At 47.9% G+C, this 14,729-nt stretch overlaps 2 protein-coding genes across 2 annotated transcripts in view; one reads left to right on the top strand and one right to left on the bottom strand.

The window, feature by feature from the left end:
• Nucleotides 1-5,158, top strand: CEBPG (CCAAT enhancer binding protein gamma). Its single transcript, XM_088536471.1, has 2 exons — nucleotides 1-30; nucleotides 4,236-5,158. The coding sequence occupies exon 2, from the start codon at nucleotides 4,346-4,348 to the stop codon at nucleotides 4,796-4,798; it is 453 nt and encodes a 150-aa protein (XP_088392597.1). The 5' UTR covers nucleotides 1-30; nucleotides 4,236-4,345; the 3' UTR covers nucleotides 4,799-5,158.
• A 4,527-nt stretch (nucleotides 5,159-9,685) lies between these two features.
• Nucleotides 9,686-14,729, bottom strand: part of PEPD (peptidase D) — a 106,691-nt gene continuing 101,647 nt past the window's right edge. The window contains exon 15 of the mRNA XM_088536528.1: nucleotides 9,686-9,993. Within this exon, the coding sequence (XP_088392654.1) occupies nucleotides 9,865-9,993 (129 nt within the window). The 3' untranslated portion in view covers nucleotides 9,686-9,864. The remainder of the gene's footprint in view (nucleotides 9,994-14,729) is intronic.

Here is a 14,729-nt window from a genome sequence, read left to right as displayed (position 1 = left end):
CGGCCGCCGCCGGAGCTGCCGCCGGGCCAGGTAAGCGCGGGGCGCGCAGCGCGGCGGCGCCGCGGCGGGGGGCGCCGCGCGGGCCGGGCCGGGCCGCGGAGCGGAGCGGCGGCCGCGCATGATGCAAGGGCCGAGCGGGCGCGGGCGCGCGCGCCGCCCTCCCTCCCCTCCCCCCGGCGGCGGCGGCGGCGCGCGCGGGGCGGGGCGGGGCGGGGCCGGGGGGCGGGGCCGGCGCTGAGGCGGCGGCGCGAGGCCGGCGGGGCTGCCCGGGCGCGGCCGCTCCTGAGGCGGCGGTCGCGGCGCTGCCCCGCGCCCGCCCCGTGCAACGCGCCGCTGCCCCGGGAGGTGCGTTGGGAGCAAGGGCCGAGCGGCGGGAATTAGCTCATGTGTAAAAATAGCCGAGCGCGCTGCGTTTCGTCAGCCAGAGCCGCATCCGCACCTCCGCGGTCGCCGCGTGGCGGCCGAGGCGGCTTGCGGGTCTTGCATCATCACGACAGCCAGGCGGCCGCTGGAAGGACGTTTACCAGGTGTTTGGAGTACGTTCTTGAGCGTGTTGGGGTACTTTACTCACGGACGTGGAAAAAGGGAAGGTTCTGAAAGAAATGTGGGAAGCTAATGCTGCCCTTCACGGCAACAGATAGTAGATTTAGGGTTCCTCTTCAAAAGAAATGCCCCGCAGGCTCCCGGACACGAGCTGTCACCGCTGCCCTGTCCCTCCCGGAGCCGAGGGGCTGCAGGGCCGTGCAGAGCTCAGCACACAGGCTGGGGGGTTGTGCTCCTCTTCCCTGCACGGGAGCATCTGAATTTAAATTCCCCTGAAGTCAAAGAGGCCACATCTCACTGTCCAGATTTGGACCAGTTTTGCACCGGATAGACAAGACAGCTGATTGACTCTGTGCAGTAAAGTCACTAGCAATCGCAGTCAACAAGCACATCTCAGAAGGAGAAGCACACAGAGGCACTTCATACTTTTTCTGCAGCTAAGTAAAATATTGGTTCAATTAACATCTTCCCACCTTCCCCCCTGACCCCCCCAAAAAACCCACAAAAGCTTGGATTTTTTTTTTCCTTTTGGAAGAACAAAGATAATAAAGCTCTTGATTTGCCTGGACATCCCTGTGGTCCCTGGCGAGTGCTTTCAGACCAAGAAACTTCCCTCTCCTGAGAGAACACCTCTGAGCAAGCAGCTTTATGCTGTAGTGGGTGGCCAGTTGGTGCCCTGGGTGGCCAATTGGTGGCCCAAGGAGAGAAGAAGGCAGTTTTAACTGGCCACTGGAAATGCTAACATGTGCTGGGTGGAACCAGCCTGGGGCTGCCACTGAGCTCAAGCTAATGAGCTGCTTTATGGGAACAAGATGCTAGGAAACTGGAGCAGCCTCTCCAAGGAGCTGCCTCCTGCTACGCTGGGGCTGTTGCCCCTTCGCAGCAAACAAACCTGTTTGTGGAGGGGAGCGAGCGGCTGCGGCGCCGTGGCCGGACACCCGAGAAGCGAGCGCTGCGAGACCCAGCTGCCTCCTCGTGCTCTTCCCCAATTACCAGCTCAGATCCCCCTCCGTACGTCTCCTAGCTGCAGCCCTTAAGCCTCCTGGCAACATTCCCTGTGTGCCCTAGGTTACCTGTTGTTATCAAGGATCTCCTTCCGTCTCGTTCTGTTGTGTAGCTGAAATTTGGCAATATAGGTCCAGACTCCAAATAACTAGGAGGAATAAGTACTTTCCAGCATGTGTTATTACTGCTCTTGGGTTATTTGGGATGCAGCAAAGTTGGTTCTACTTGCTTTGTATAAATGCTAGTTGGAATAGGACTAGCACCCAGGTATCTCAGGCTAGATAGGAACCTGCCTGCCCAAGGGAACATTTATTAAATACAGAATGGATCTGCTGCAGTAGGGAGAGGTGAGGAAAATCCATTCCAGAATAGCCTGTCCTTCGTGGCCAGAGCCACTTACCGGAGAGGCGAGACACCCTGGTTCATCGTCTTTGCCAAGATCCATGCACTGCCCAACTAAGAACTCATTTCAAGTCGTCCATTAAAATTTGACTTAATGGAACAAATCCTTTTCCTTTGAATTACAGGGGAATTTGATAGAGATCTTACACATTTTTTAAAGCAATATTAAATAGTTTTGCTAGCACAGAGAGAAGTAACATGTGGAACCTGGTGATGTGAAGAAACTTGTTAAACTTCGGGTGAGGTGCCTTCAGGCGCAAAACCCACCCTTTCCTCTGTAGTATCTCATGAAGCACAAAACAGCAGTTAGTGAAAATGGTATTTTTCACGTGTGTTACTTAACTGAGCTGTCCAGGTGAAGTTAACAAAGAGTGTAATTTGTTGAAATAGAGGGGATAGGAAAGTGTCCTGTCCAACTTTGAAAACATCCCAGAAATTAGTGAAAAAGGTTTGGTTGTCATAGCCAGAGATGATCTAACACAGCCATATGCTATTTGAGGGCTAGAGAAATGCCGTATTTAGAAAGGTAGCAGACAAAGCCAGAAGAGCAAATAGTTGCATCTGGACTTTAAAAATGTCCACGCCATCACACGTGCAGCTACCGTGGCCGGTCCTGCGGATGCAGTTATTTGTGCACACGGATGCCGTGTCAGCAGTATGATCTGCATTGCTTCCTCAGAAGGCGAGATATATGTGTGGTTTGCAAAAGTTTCTTCAAGAGCTGAAATTAGGAAAGTGTTAAATGCCAGGGTTAAGCAAGTACACGTATAGACTTAGCCATATAGATGTCTCAATGAGCTCTTTCTGCCCTGCAGTGTTACCCCTAAGAGATGCGGGCTTGTTAGGAGGTGGGTGGGTGAATTCGGGTCTTCCTCACTTGACTGAAGTAGAAAGACTCTTCATTGACAGAATTTTGAATAACACTCAGCACAAACTGTTAGGCGTTTCTGTGAATTTTACTGCACTCTGCAGCTGCATCTTGTTCTGGCTCGTTCCGTTTATGAAAAAAAAAATGTAATTGACCCACACAGCAAAACTTTAACCTCTTTAATGATAGATAACATTGGCAGAAGATAAAGTGGCAACTCAAGCTGCTGAGAACAACAAACAAGGACAGCAAACAGCTTGAACTCGAGTGTGAAATAGCTGGTGCCACACAGCAGCTTGTTAGCACATCTCTCCATACCGATTCATTAGGTAGGCACGGGACTGGGATGATCCGTGGGGTGTTCCTGATGTAACCTGCGAGCTGCAGGCTGGACCCCTCTCATCCTGGGCCATTGGCATTGCCCACCACCAACAATGAGTCCTCGCTCATCCTCTCTGTGCGTCCTTTTCACTGGAGCTGTATGTAGGCACTTGGGAGCTCAGGAGAACCTTCTTGGCTGTTCTCTCTTCTTTCCCAACCTTTGACTCACTTGTGGTTGAAGGGCTTCCTTTAGTGTCACTCTGGCATGGGCTTCAGGGCACACACGCAGCAGCACTAATATCAACCTTTATTCTGCTTGTGTTTTGATATTAAATATGTAAGCTCAGAAAGAATACATATTAAATCACTTTGAAATTTAACATGGAAAATATTTTTGTGCAATTCTTGTTCATTAGCTTTGATGAAATAGTTTTTCCACTCAGTACTAGTACTTAAAGCACTGCCATGAATCTGGACGTAATTTTCAAAAACCCCAAACCTGGTGAAACAATTTTAGAAGACAGTTGGTAAAAGCACTGGAAGATGCTGTAGGAGGTAGGAGGAAAGGTGGATGGTTGGAGCACATTCTTCAGAGACACCAAAGAGGAATTTGTCTGTGCATACACACAGACAGATAGTCTGAAGAGGACAAGGATCGAGTATTCCTGTTGGTCAAGAGTCAGGCTGTTAATAGGTTTAAGCTGTAGAAGGCAAAACTCAGTCTAGAAATTAAGAAAATTATATAACTGGAGGAAAAGTTAGACAGTGAAACCTGTTGCCAAGACAGAGGTTGTGAAACTGGAGATTTTCAAGGCTAGGCTAGACACCCATCCATCAGGGATGGCTTTGGAATAACTGAGTAAATCCAGTGAACAATGCAGACAGCTTGACTAGATGACCCAGTAACAGTCCCTTCCAATCCAAATATATTTGGAAGACTTCTGAAATCTCCCAGAAACTGGCAACTTCTCTATTTTCAGCCTAGCAGAAATGTGTTACTGCCAGCTGTACCATCAGTAGCTTGTGCTGAAGCCTGTGATGTACCAGATTGCAGCTGAATCCAGCACCTCTAACAGTATATTTTTTTCTTTGCTAGGTTCAACTTGTCCTTAATCCATGTGAAGACCTGTTGGAAACACATTCTAGAAACTTGAAGATTTTCAGTGTCCTACTAAATTGTGTTGTGTTAAAGAAGAGCCTGTCCAAATGAGCAAGACATCCCAGCAGAACACGGCGACAGATGCGAACGGAGTCAGCGTGATTCACAGCCAAGCACACACCAGTGGTTTGCAGCAGGTTCCCCAGCTGGTGCCTGTGAGTCCCGGCGGCGGAGGCAAAGCTGTGCCTCCGAGCAAGCAGGGGAAGAAGAATTCCTTTGTGGATAGGAACAGCGATGAGTATCGCCAGCGCAGAGAGCGCAACAACATGGCAGTGAAAAAGAGCCGGTTAAAGAGCAAGCAAAAAGCCCAAGACACGCTGCAGAGGGTCAACCAGCTCAAGGAAGAAAATGAACGATTAGAGGCAAAAATTAAGCTCCTGACCAAGGAGCTGAGTGTACTGAAAGACTTGTTCCTGGAGCACGCGCACAATCTTGCAGACAATGTGCAACCTGTTGGCACTGAAACCACCACGACAAATCCAGAGAGCAACGCACAGTAGACACGGTCATGAAACGAACTCCAGAGGTACAGCCTGTCTGTGCTGCCCATGCAGTGACCGAGCAGAAACTGTTCTTTTGACCATTATTTTGTGGAGATTCTCTTTTTAGGTTTAACACTGAAGATTTGATACAACTAAAGCATAATTTTAGAGTACTTGTTTTAAAGTGTTAAATATTTTTCTTCTCTATAAGGTTTGGCTAATAAATGCAGATAATATAAATTCACAGTCAACAAGGAGCTTAATATTAGAGCAATAGCACTTCCACAGAAATGTTCACTTATCTTCTTATATTTTGCATAATGAGAGGAATCCAGCAGGATGGCTCACTGTAGTATCAGTGATAATTGGATGAAATGTTATTTTAAGTACTTCTAATGTATTTAAGCTTTTTTTTTTCCCATTACATAGAGTTTGCTTTCTTGTTTGGTGGATTACTTTAAACCTGTAGAGCAAGCCCTGTAAAGCACTATTTAGGTCCTTCTTACCCAGTTGTAGTTAATGGGGAGGGTATAGCACTAGTGACCTGGGATGCTTATGGACGTTTTCCAGGAAAATAGCAATATACTATGATGATGTATAGAGGCAGGTGGCCTCCCAGCTGCAGATCAGTCTGAGGTGTCGTGTATAAAGGGTAAAATAGCACACTGATAAAGCCTTTCAAGCCTATGTTCATACATTGTTCCCGTAGTGACTCTGGGGCCTTAAGACAACATGATTTTGGTTTTCAGGAAATGTCAAAATTCTACCAAAAAGTGTGCTCTGCAAAACTGCATTCTTGCTAAGGTGCGGTCTTGGGGAGGACGTGCAGCTTGGCGAAGCCGTGAGAGGGGGAACACGGCGTCTGCTCCATCAGAATAGCTGGATCACTGCTCACTGGCACTCGTGCCATTTTCATGGCTGTGCAGATTTGTAAAGAAAATCTTACAGAAATCCAAAGCGATTTTAAAAATAAGTGGCCCTGGTCTGAATAACTGAATTCAGCAGAACTTCTATAGCCATCATAGAGTTGTGTGAAGGAGTATCTTCAGTCTTGTCTTATTTTCATAGAACGTTTTCTATAGCAATTTTTAAATGCTAGTGATAAGTCTTTACCATGATCCATAATGCAGTGGTATGTACTACACTGAGGATTTAAACAATAAAAGTAAAGCAGGAAGTTTGATGTAACCTTAATTTATTTTCATTTTTAAATATTTCATTGATGGTATGGTTGTGTTTCATTTAACCTGTGTGTCTGCCTAGTAGACTATTACACTGTCTTAATTTCCCTCCCACACTGCCTTTTTCCGTAGATTATTTTGTAGGATGCTTGTTGCATTGTATCTATACTTAGGAAGAGAACTTGGATAATAGCTCTGTGAAGATGCTGTTAGAAAATAAAGCCTCCAAAAGTTCATTTTGACTTTATATTTTTAATTCAAAGGTAATTACACATGGAAGACTCTTACGGCGTGTTTTTGATTCTGGTCTTCTTACAAAGATGTGTTTTTGGGTTTTAGCTGCAGCTTAAGTAGCTAATAACAGAAGCTAATAAAAACATTTTGCCTCTAAAATGTTGGTCTTATTTTTCCTACTCCTTTTTCCTTTCCCTCAAAGACAGAAGTATCTACCCCAGACACACAACTCCTTTGAGAAGTCAGAGATGGATGGTGTCCATTCCTGTCCTCCCCTCAGAGTTTTTCCTCAGTGGAAAGAAAGTCAGACGCTTATTACAGCTTGGGCTGAAGTCCTGATTTTGCACACACACACATACACAAAAAGTAATTTAAGAGCTGCATCTACCTTTCCTGAAAGGATATTGCACCAAAAAGGTTATGACTAAAGAAATAAAAAAGCCACAGAGAAAAGATGATCTGAAAACCTCTCATTTGTTCTCTGTGCACCAACATTGGTGAGAAAGGCAGGAGCTTGGCTCATCCCTGCTCATTTCCTCTGTGAATCGGGACTCTACAGCTCTGATCTCCGGAGCTGATGTGGTAGGTTAATGTTGGATGAGCTCCTGATAAGCAGGACCGAGGCTCCGAGCCTCTCTCCTCATTTTAGCGAAATGAGCGATCTCTAGAGCAATGATTTCTCGTACCTCCATGAGAAGGGAACAGAAGTCTTTCTGATGGAAACACAGGAACTCCTGATGCTCCAGGCAGGCTGAGTTTCCCCCTTGTTACTCCTGACAGTATCGATTCCAATTCCCCCCCACTAAAAAGTCTCTCTGCATGATGAGAAGTCACTGGTTTGCACAGTGCCTCTTCTGCCTTAGCAGTGCGCCGAGCGCCGCACGTTACTACGTGCTGCTCCAAGACTACAAGAAGCGATGGGAGCTCTCCCCTGGGCGGGAGACAGGTTGCCAAACAGGCACGAGTCTATCGCTCTGCAGCCCCTGGGCAGACTCGCGGGGGGACGTTCTTCCTCCTGGCTGCCTGCAGAACGTCTCAAAGCAGCAGCTTCTTCCTAAGCCAAGGATGGAGCAAGGCACCTACATAAGGATGAGGGGTAAACCGCATGGGGCGTTTCACCGGGCACCCCATTCCCCTTCTCCTCCCTCCCAAAACACAAACCGTCTGCACTATAACGTCCGCGAGCGCTAGGAGGCTCTGCCACGTTATGATACCCCCTAGCTGCAGCAGCGCAATCCGCGGAGCAGATGGATCCGGACAGCATCCGGCCCCAAGGAGCTGGCACTATTTAAATATATCGCTTCAGGAGTGATTTGGGCCTTTTTAAACACACAGCCTTGCTCAGCACAATGCTCTCTTTCTGTTATTTTGGTGCAACGCTATTTGAGTGTGTTTGCAGGAGGGAGACGAGGCATTTGGGAAAACATGCTACCTAACAGCCTAAAAACACCTACTGAAGCCAAAAAAAGTCTGTCATAACCTGTCTCCCCACACATAGACTAATACATTTTAAGTGCATTAAATATCATTTTGCTTTTTTTTAAAGACACGCTTTCCTCCTGCCTACCCTACAGATGCTAATTTAGAAAAAAATATTCTAATTCATTTTTTGCTTTAAGTGGATAAAAAATTATCATAATTATAGAACAGAGCTCTAGAAGGAAGGATAAATTTCATAGTCACTGGCCTGGATATGAAGGAGAAATTGGAGACAGGGTAGCATCCCAGGCTGCAACACATCCCTTCTCAGGCAAGCGGCTCGTTACCCGCGCGCGTTTTCCCTCCAGAGCTCCTCGCAGGTTGGGTTCGCTGGTACATGTCGAAGCAGAACCAGTTCTGCCTCCTGCCACTGCCAGATTGCTCGACCTGTTTTGCAGCAGTGGAGACCAATATTTGCCAAGATTAATCACAGGCGGGGAAAGGCCCATTAACTAGACTTGGATTATAGCTCAACTGAAACAATTCCAAAACTCCTTTTTTTTTTTTTTTTTATTATTCTGTGAGGTGTTGCTTCAAAATAGTAACACTATTAAGCCAAAGCAACTGCAGGTTTTGGAGTGCCAAAGCGGTGCACGATCCCAAGGGTGTTCCGAGGGAAGGAGGCTGAGGCCGCCAGCGCCGTCTTGCACTGAACAAATCTCCAGGTTCAGGAGGGAGACGAGCCCGGAGCAGCGCCAGGAGGTTTCTGTGTTCCCGTATCTGCAAGGGGACCAGGGCTGCAGCTCATGAGTCGCCACAACAGGGAGCATGAGCCGAGTTATGGATAAAACCTGCTCCCCTCACCCCTTCCCCTGCATCCCTTCCTCCTCTTCTCAATCAGGACCTCCCTCACTTACCTCTTGCAAAACAGCCAGGTCACCATTGCAGGGGAGGAGAAAAAAGAAAAAAAAAAAAGTAGATCCATTTTTTAGTAAAGTGACATCAAACACGAGGAATTAAGTTCCCTGGATTATTTCACAACGTTACTCCTTTAGTCTGCGCTACGCAAAGTCTCCTGCTTGGCAGCAGGTCACTTAGAAATAAAGAACCATACAGAGCACGTTCTGGTCCCACTGAGCGCAGTTGTGATGCATTCATAAAGTAGGCAAAATTATTTTGATGTCATTAAAGTAACCAGGGCTATTTTATGATGCAAGAAATGTATTTACTCTCCTGCAGGTTGATGAATACTTTACAGTAAATACAGTAAAGAAAGGCTTCTCTGAGCAATTTGATTCTTGCATGAATAGAAAAAATATTTTGTGATAATTATTAATAAAGTTGTTGTGTATCCAAATAAAAGTTATGTGATTTAATTCTGCACCAGCTGACACTGGACAATTAATAAGAACTCTCTCATTCTGCACAGCATATCCTGCTGAAGGACCCTGAGCCCTGCACCAAAAATGCTCTCTTCTTGCAATTTTTACAACTCTCCTGAACATCACAGTAATCTACATTTTTAAGGGAAATGTAGATGCACAAATCGAATAGTCCGTGGGCTGTGTGTGAAGGATCAGCACACTCACTACCCAGAGCAGTGACTAATGAAGGGTCAAAGTTTCCAGAGCACGAATTGGTAGAAAGGTCAGATAAAGAAGCAGGAATAGGGAGCGTAAGAGCATAATGAACACGAAGTTGAGAGCACAAATGATGCCAAGGATAAATTTTAATAAAAATCTGATTGTGCTTACTCCATCAACACTGAAATAAGATCCACGAGAAAGATGTGTGTCATGATGGCCACTGAGAACAGCTGAGATTTTTACTTTCTTTTCTGTGACATTTCTGCTGAAGGACTTGTTGGATTGCTACAATTGTTGACAGCATTCAGATAATCCATTTGGTATTTTAAAGAGTCCTTATCAACAAAATTTAGATTTTAATGGAAGAAAGATGAGCTGAGATTTGGGAGGAGTATAAGCCCCGCTGACAACGCAGCAGGGTTATTTAGCTGGCACGTGGTAATGTAAACGCAAGTAGCAACATTTGTGTTACCTGGATATCCAGCGCCAAAGCCTTCTGCCTTCATTTCTACTGAATGATTCATTTCAGCTAATCGCCTACCTGCTTCTCTTGATAATTCAGAATTAGATGCACTTTATGTGCTGCTACGTTAAATCAGAACCATGACTGATTAGCGTGAGACAGTAAGCACCATCCCAACGTTTACTGCTTTTGGCTGGACCGTCAGTCAAATGACTTGGCACCGCTCCGGCCTTCTGCCATGAAAGCCTCTATTTCTTCCACGGTACGTGGGACGCACGTCAGCAGCTCCATTCCTGTGGCCGTCACCGCAATGTCATCCTCGATTCGGACCTGTCACAGAGAACACGCGGTTACCGATCCGCCCTGGCCAGCGGGAGCTGCCAAGGAAACCTTTTCCCCTGGATTCACCAGCAGCGTCACCAGCGCACAGCTCGCAAGGGACAGGCCTGACCGCGGTGCCCGTCGCTGGGCTGCAGGCTCTGTGCTTACAAATCACGTTTCTTTCCTCTAAATGTGATTAACTGCCAAAGTAGGAGCTGTGACATGAAATAGCCTGTAGTGCACAATCTAAACGCAGAATTTTGAGCTGATGAGAAGGTCCGAGGCAGATCAGACATTCATTTTAAAACACAATCACTATGTTTTCAATCATGCAAGAGAAAAGCCTATCGTCTCAGTTTTTCCAGCTCTTGTTCTGTTAAAATGAAAAGTATGTTCCATTTCTGTTTGACTCTAATCTCTTCTTACTAGTAAATGTGCCTACATAGTCATTTCTCGTTATCTTATCAGAAAAATGTTAGTAAGTCGCTAAGCTGCAATAAAAGCAATTTTAGTAAGGTGTAAATCCAAGAGAACACAAACTCTGGGGACTCCCACCTTACAGTTGATCTAATTGTTTCTGACCTCTTGACATTTTCAGCTAAAAATAAAGCTGGTTAACATTTGTACGTCTGATTGCAAAATAATCCATTTGTTCAAACAAAATGAGTCATCCAGTCCCTATTAAACTGTTTAATGATGTCTTTGCCAGGTTATTGCTTCTACTTGGTATCAAGTGAAGTGTATTATAAAGCAGAATTAAACAAACTCCACCGGGTTCACGCATTTGATTTGGACAGCTGGGAACTGGAAAGCTGCAGGTCTCCTGGTGCTCGGCGTGTCCCGCTGCGGGGCCGTGGGAGGGCAGATGGGTCTGTGCACTCCGGCCACTTTCACCGGGTGGGTTTGTTGAGCCTTTGCTTTGAATTCGGCCACCTGAACGAGTAACAGGCCCAGGATTCAGCACCGCTGCGGTGCCGTGAGGAGCTTCACGGGTCTGAGCGCGCCTGGACAGAGCCGGCCTGCCGAGAAGCCGCCGGGAGCGACGTGGGAGCCCGTGGGGCCCTTCGGCCGCACGGGAAGGGCCACAGCAGCCCCGGAGTGGCACCGCAGGCCGCAGAGCTGTCGTGGGGGAAGCACGAACGTTACCCAGGGGAAGAGCACGCGGGGAAGGGGGGCTGTCTGCACAGGGCTCCGTGGAAAGGACAGAAAGTGGAGCTGGCCACAGGTGGGAATGAGGACTGGGAATGAGTTGGAAAATGGAGCTAGAGCGAAGGAAGGAGCTGGGGAGGAAGACACGGCGAGGTGAGATGGGACTGACAAGTTACGGGGCTGCAAAGGTTGATTTGGGACTGGCTCGAGCCTGCGAGCAGACTGGCTCCAGGAGCGCGCCGGGCAAGGCCGGCCTCGCTGGACTCCCATGGGGCCTCACCGACCCCTCTGGGGAATGTGACCATGCTCCTGCCTGGAGGGGGCTACGCTGCAACGTGAGGAAAGACTCGCTGCTCCTAGCGCACGCGCTGCTCAGCCTAGCGAGAGCACGAGTGCCAAGGAAGACAGGTTTGCAAGGGGGGCGAAGAGCTTTTGCCCGTCTGATGCACGCTCAGCAGGCTTCGCACGGAGCCCAACCTTGCCTAACAGGACAACTCTTCAGAGGACCTGAAAACCTCCAGGAGAGCCCGGCCTTTGGTCTTCCTTGTCCGCTCTCCAAATGGACAAAAGATGCTGGCTCTGCCTGGCAGGGCTCGCTGCCGCAGGGCTGCTGTCCCCGGAGGCGACGGCTGTTATGAAACCGGCGCTCAGAGCTGTCCCTGTTCTCGGCTTTGTTCCGCACGGCTCCTTCCAGGGCTCCGCAAAGGGGCTGGAACCGGCGCAGCTTAAAGCAACAGCAAAGGGGGGTGCGAGGCCTCCGGCTGCTTTGGGGGCTCTCTGCAAAAACCCCTGGGGACACTTTTCTTTTCCTGCACACGGTGGCACTTCTCGAAGCCCTCCTGCAGCAGTGAGGTGGCCGGGCAGGTCGTCCCTGTCCTACGATGCCTGTTTCTCATCCAGGGCAGCGCTGGGATCTCTCTGGACATTGCGGATTGCACAAGGGCCGAGCGCGGCGCCCGGCCCGGGGCAGCACAGGGGTTAACCACGCGGCTCCCGTCAGCCTCACACACAGCCTCGCACTTTGTCCTCGCTCACGAATACAGTCATGCTCCCCAGGGCCTCCTGGGTTATCTTCCAAGAGAAGGGGGCTGCAGCACTCATTCATTTCTTTCGGATATGATTTATATGTAAAAAGCTTTTAAGAGCCGGGAAACAGTGCTGGCCAATTAAGCGGTCCAGATTAGCACTGTGACAGATCCCAGATGTGATTAGCAAGGACCACTGGGGACACGTCTCCTTGTTTGAAGCCGCTGGTCATTTCTTGAGCGTGGCTGGGGAAAGCAGAAGACCCGCCAGGGCAACGATGCCAGGATGTGGCCCAACGTGCCACCGCGCACAATAAATCAGCCCACGCGCTTCCACCTGCCTGAAGGACTTCGCAGGAGGGGGGAAGCACCGACACCTGCCTGTTCCTGCGCTCCGACCGACGGGAACACCGAGACGCTGCGCGCAGAGGCCAACGGCGCCCGCGCCGCGCGGGGACGCTCCCACCCCGGCCTGCCAGCCTTCCCCTTCCTCGTTCAGCAGGAAGCCCTCGCGTCCGGCACACGTTATTTCAAAGGTCCACGTATAAACATTCATAAAAGAGGACCGAGATTTGTAGGGTGAGGCCATGCATTGCATTAGACAAACTGATACGGCTGGAAGCAGCAGCTCGAGAACCCAATCCCTTCGTCAAAGCTCAGACAGCAGCCATGAGCTACCAGCTAAATGCAGGCTGGAAACAACTGCTCTCAGTTTAACCTATGTTCATTAGACAACTTGAGAGAAAAGGGCTAAGGGAGGCTTATAAGAAATAAGAGATGTTTTGGAGTTGCCTACAACTATCACTCCTGTTGCAACAACTTTAAAGAAAGCCATATATTTCATCATGACAACTGCTTTGCTGTAAACATTTTTCCAAAATATGCTTTGAGTAGTGTTAATACTGCGTATAAAATTAAATGTTAGAAAGCAGATGAGCATTATTATTTTTATTGCCGAGTAAACCCTTTCACTCCACAACACATATTCTCCACAAGGCCTCAAAACAGAGCTCAACTTAATCCCAAATTCAAAAGGAACGAAGACAACTGTGTGGCTCTGTGAGCCAAAGGTAGAGACAATCCCTTCATAGATGCAAAGGGGAAATATTTTCTGCTTTTTACCTGGTTTATCCTTTGTTCCTGAACAGAGAGAGTCCTATTGTTTTAAAAAATGTATGATACTATTAACATAGTATTGAACGGCAACAGCAAGCGAGAAGCAGCGAAGGAAACCTTGTGTTTTTGCTCATTTTTCTTTCCCTTGCAGCTTTCACCACCTCCGTACAGCTAGCACGGAGCAGCACAAGCTACAGTACCCGGCTATGGTCACTCTTTTTTTTGGCACAAACGTTTCTGTGAAATTCATCAGTGAATTCACCGAAATCCACTGTGTGGACAGTCTTACTCAGAACTCCAGTGGTGCTACCTTGTTACGCTAAATTCATTTTTGAAATGAACTCAACTAAAACAAATTAATAGCACTTTAATTAGTGCTGAGCTCTGCAGAGGGAAAAGGAGTATTTATTTCCATTTTTAAGATAGATTTTTCTTTTAAATTTAAATCCAATGAGGTAAGATTGGCCACAACATTAGTGAGTTCCTCAGCTAGAACTGATAGCAATACTAACACTCTACTGTCGATATGCGACAGGGGAAATATTGGTCTATGAGGCTTTAAAATCACGTAGAAGAAATTTTCTGATGTATACTTGAGATAAATAATCATTAAATCTAGATAAATTTAAATGAACCAGAAGGCTGATAGCTAAGCACTATGAACAGTACAAATGACATTACTTAATCAGGATGAAGTCGGAACCATGAAGATGGTCGAATATGTTTTGGTTACATTGCAATTTAGCTTTTTTTTTTTTTTTTTGGTAGAATTCAGATGTGCTTGAGTTTCAGACTTTCCTTCAAGCCTTTTCCTGGACAAGATCAAGTGACAACATCTGGCTCTAAGTGTGTACGTGTTATTATTTTCTTCTAAGCAAAATGTATTGTTCACAGGGGGATCTGAGATTCAGATTTTTGCTCAATCCTTTTTGGGCAGCTCCCCCTTTCAGCAAAGTTGTTGGCCAGCTCTGCTTGCAAGTCATCCTTACAGGAAGCTAAGCGAAAACCCCGGGGAAAGTTAGACGTTGTTGGAAACCTCTGGAACAAACGTGCCTGATGCCCAAGCCTCGGTGCTGAGCGAAACCCCTTTGCAGAGGGCAAAGGCCCCGGTCTCTCGACAAGATTGTGCTGGTGGATCGGGCAGCCACGCGGGGGCCTGCACGTCGCTGGTTAGTTAGTTGGTGAGTTAGCTGGTGGTAGCAGTGAATTCGTAATGAGTGACTGTTCTTCCCAGGAAATCACCACCGGTGCCAGTAACGGCTCGCTGTGTTGGGCCTGAGCAGAGGAGCCAGGTAAGGGATGGAGCATCCCAGTCAGCTGCACTATCTCCCTGGTGCGCGAAGCCCGGAGAGCCTCACGGCACCCTCTGGATACCAGTGCCAGGAAAACCCCAACCTGCTGGAAGCTGCTGACATTCGGCTCGGGCGGTGGCTTTGAAGGGGAAGGGCTCTCCGG

Source organism: Tinamus guttatus, unplaced genomic scaffold (genome assembly GCF_059628265.1).
Source record: "Tinamus guttatus ecotype Peru unplaced genomic scaffold, ASM5962826v1 Tinamus_guttatus_pri_ptg000674l, whole genome shotgun sequence".
NCBI classification, from domain to species: Eukaryota; Metazoa; Chordata; class Aves; order Tinamiformes; family Tinamidae; genus Tinamus; species Tinamus guttatus.
Note: the sequence above shows the minus strand (reverse complement) of the source record. Positions and strands in the feature narration are given on the sequence as shown.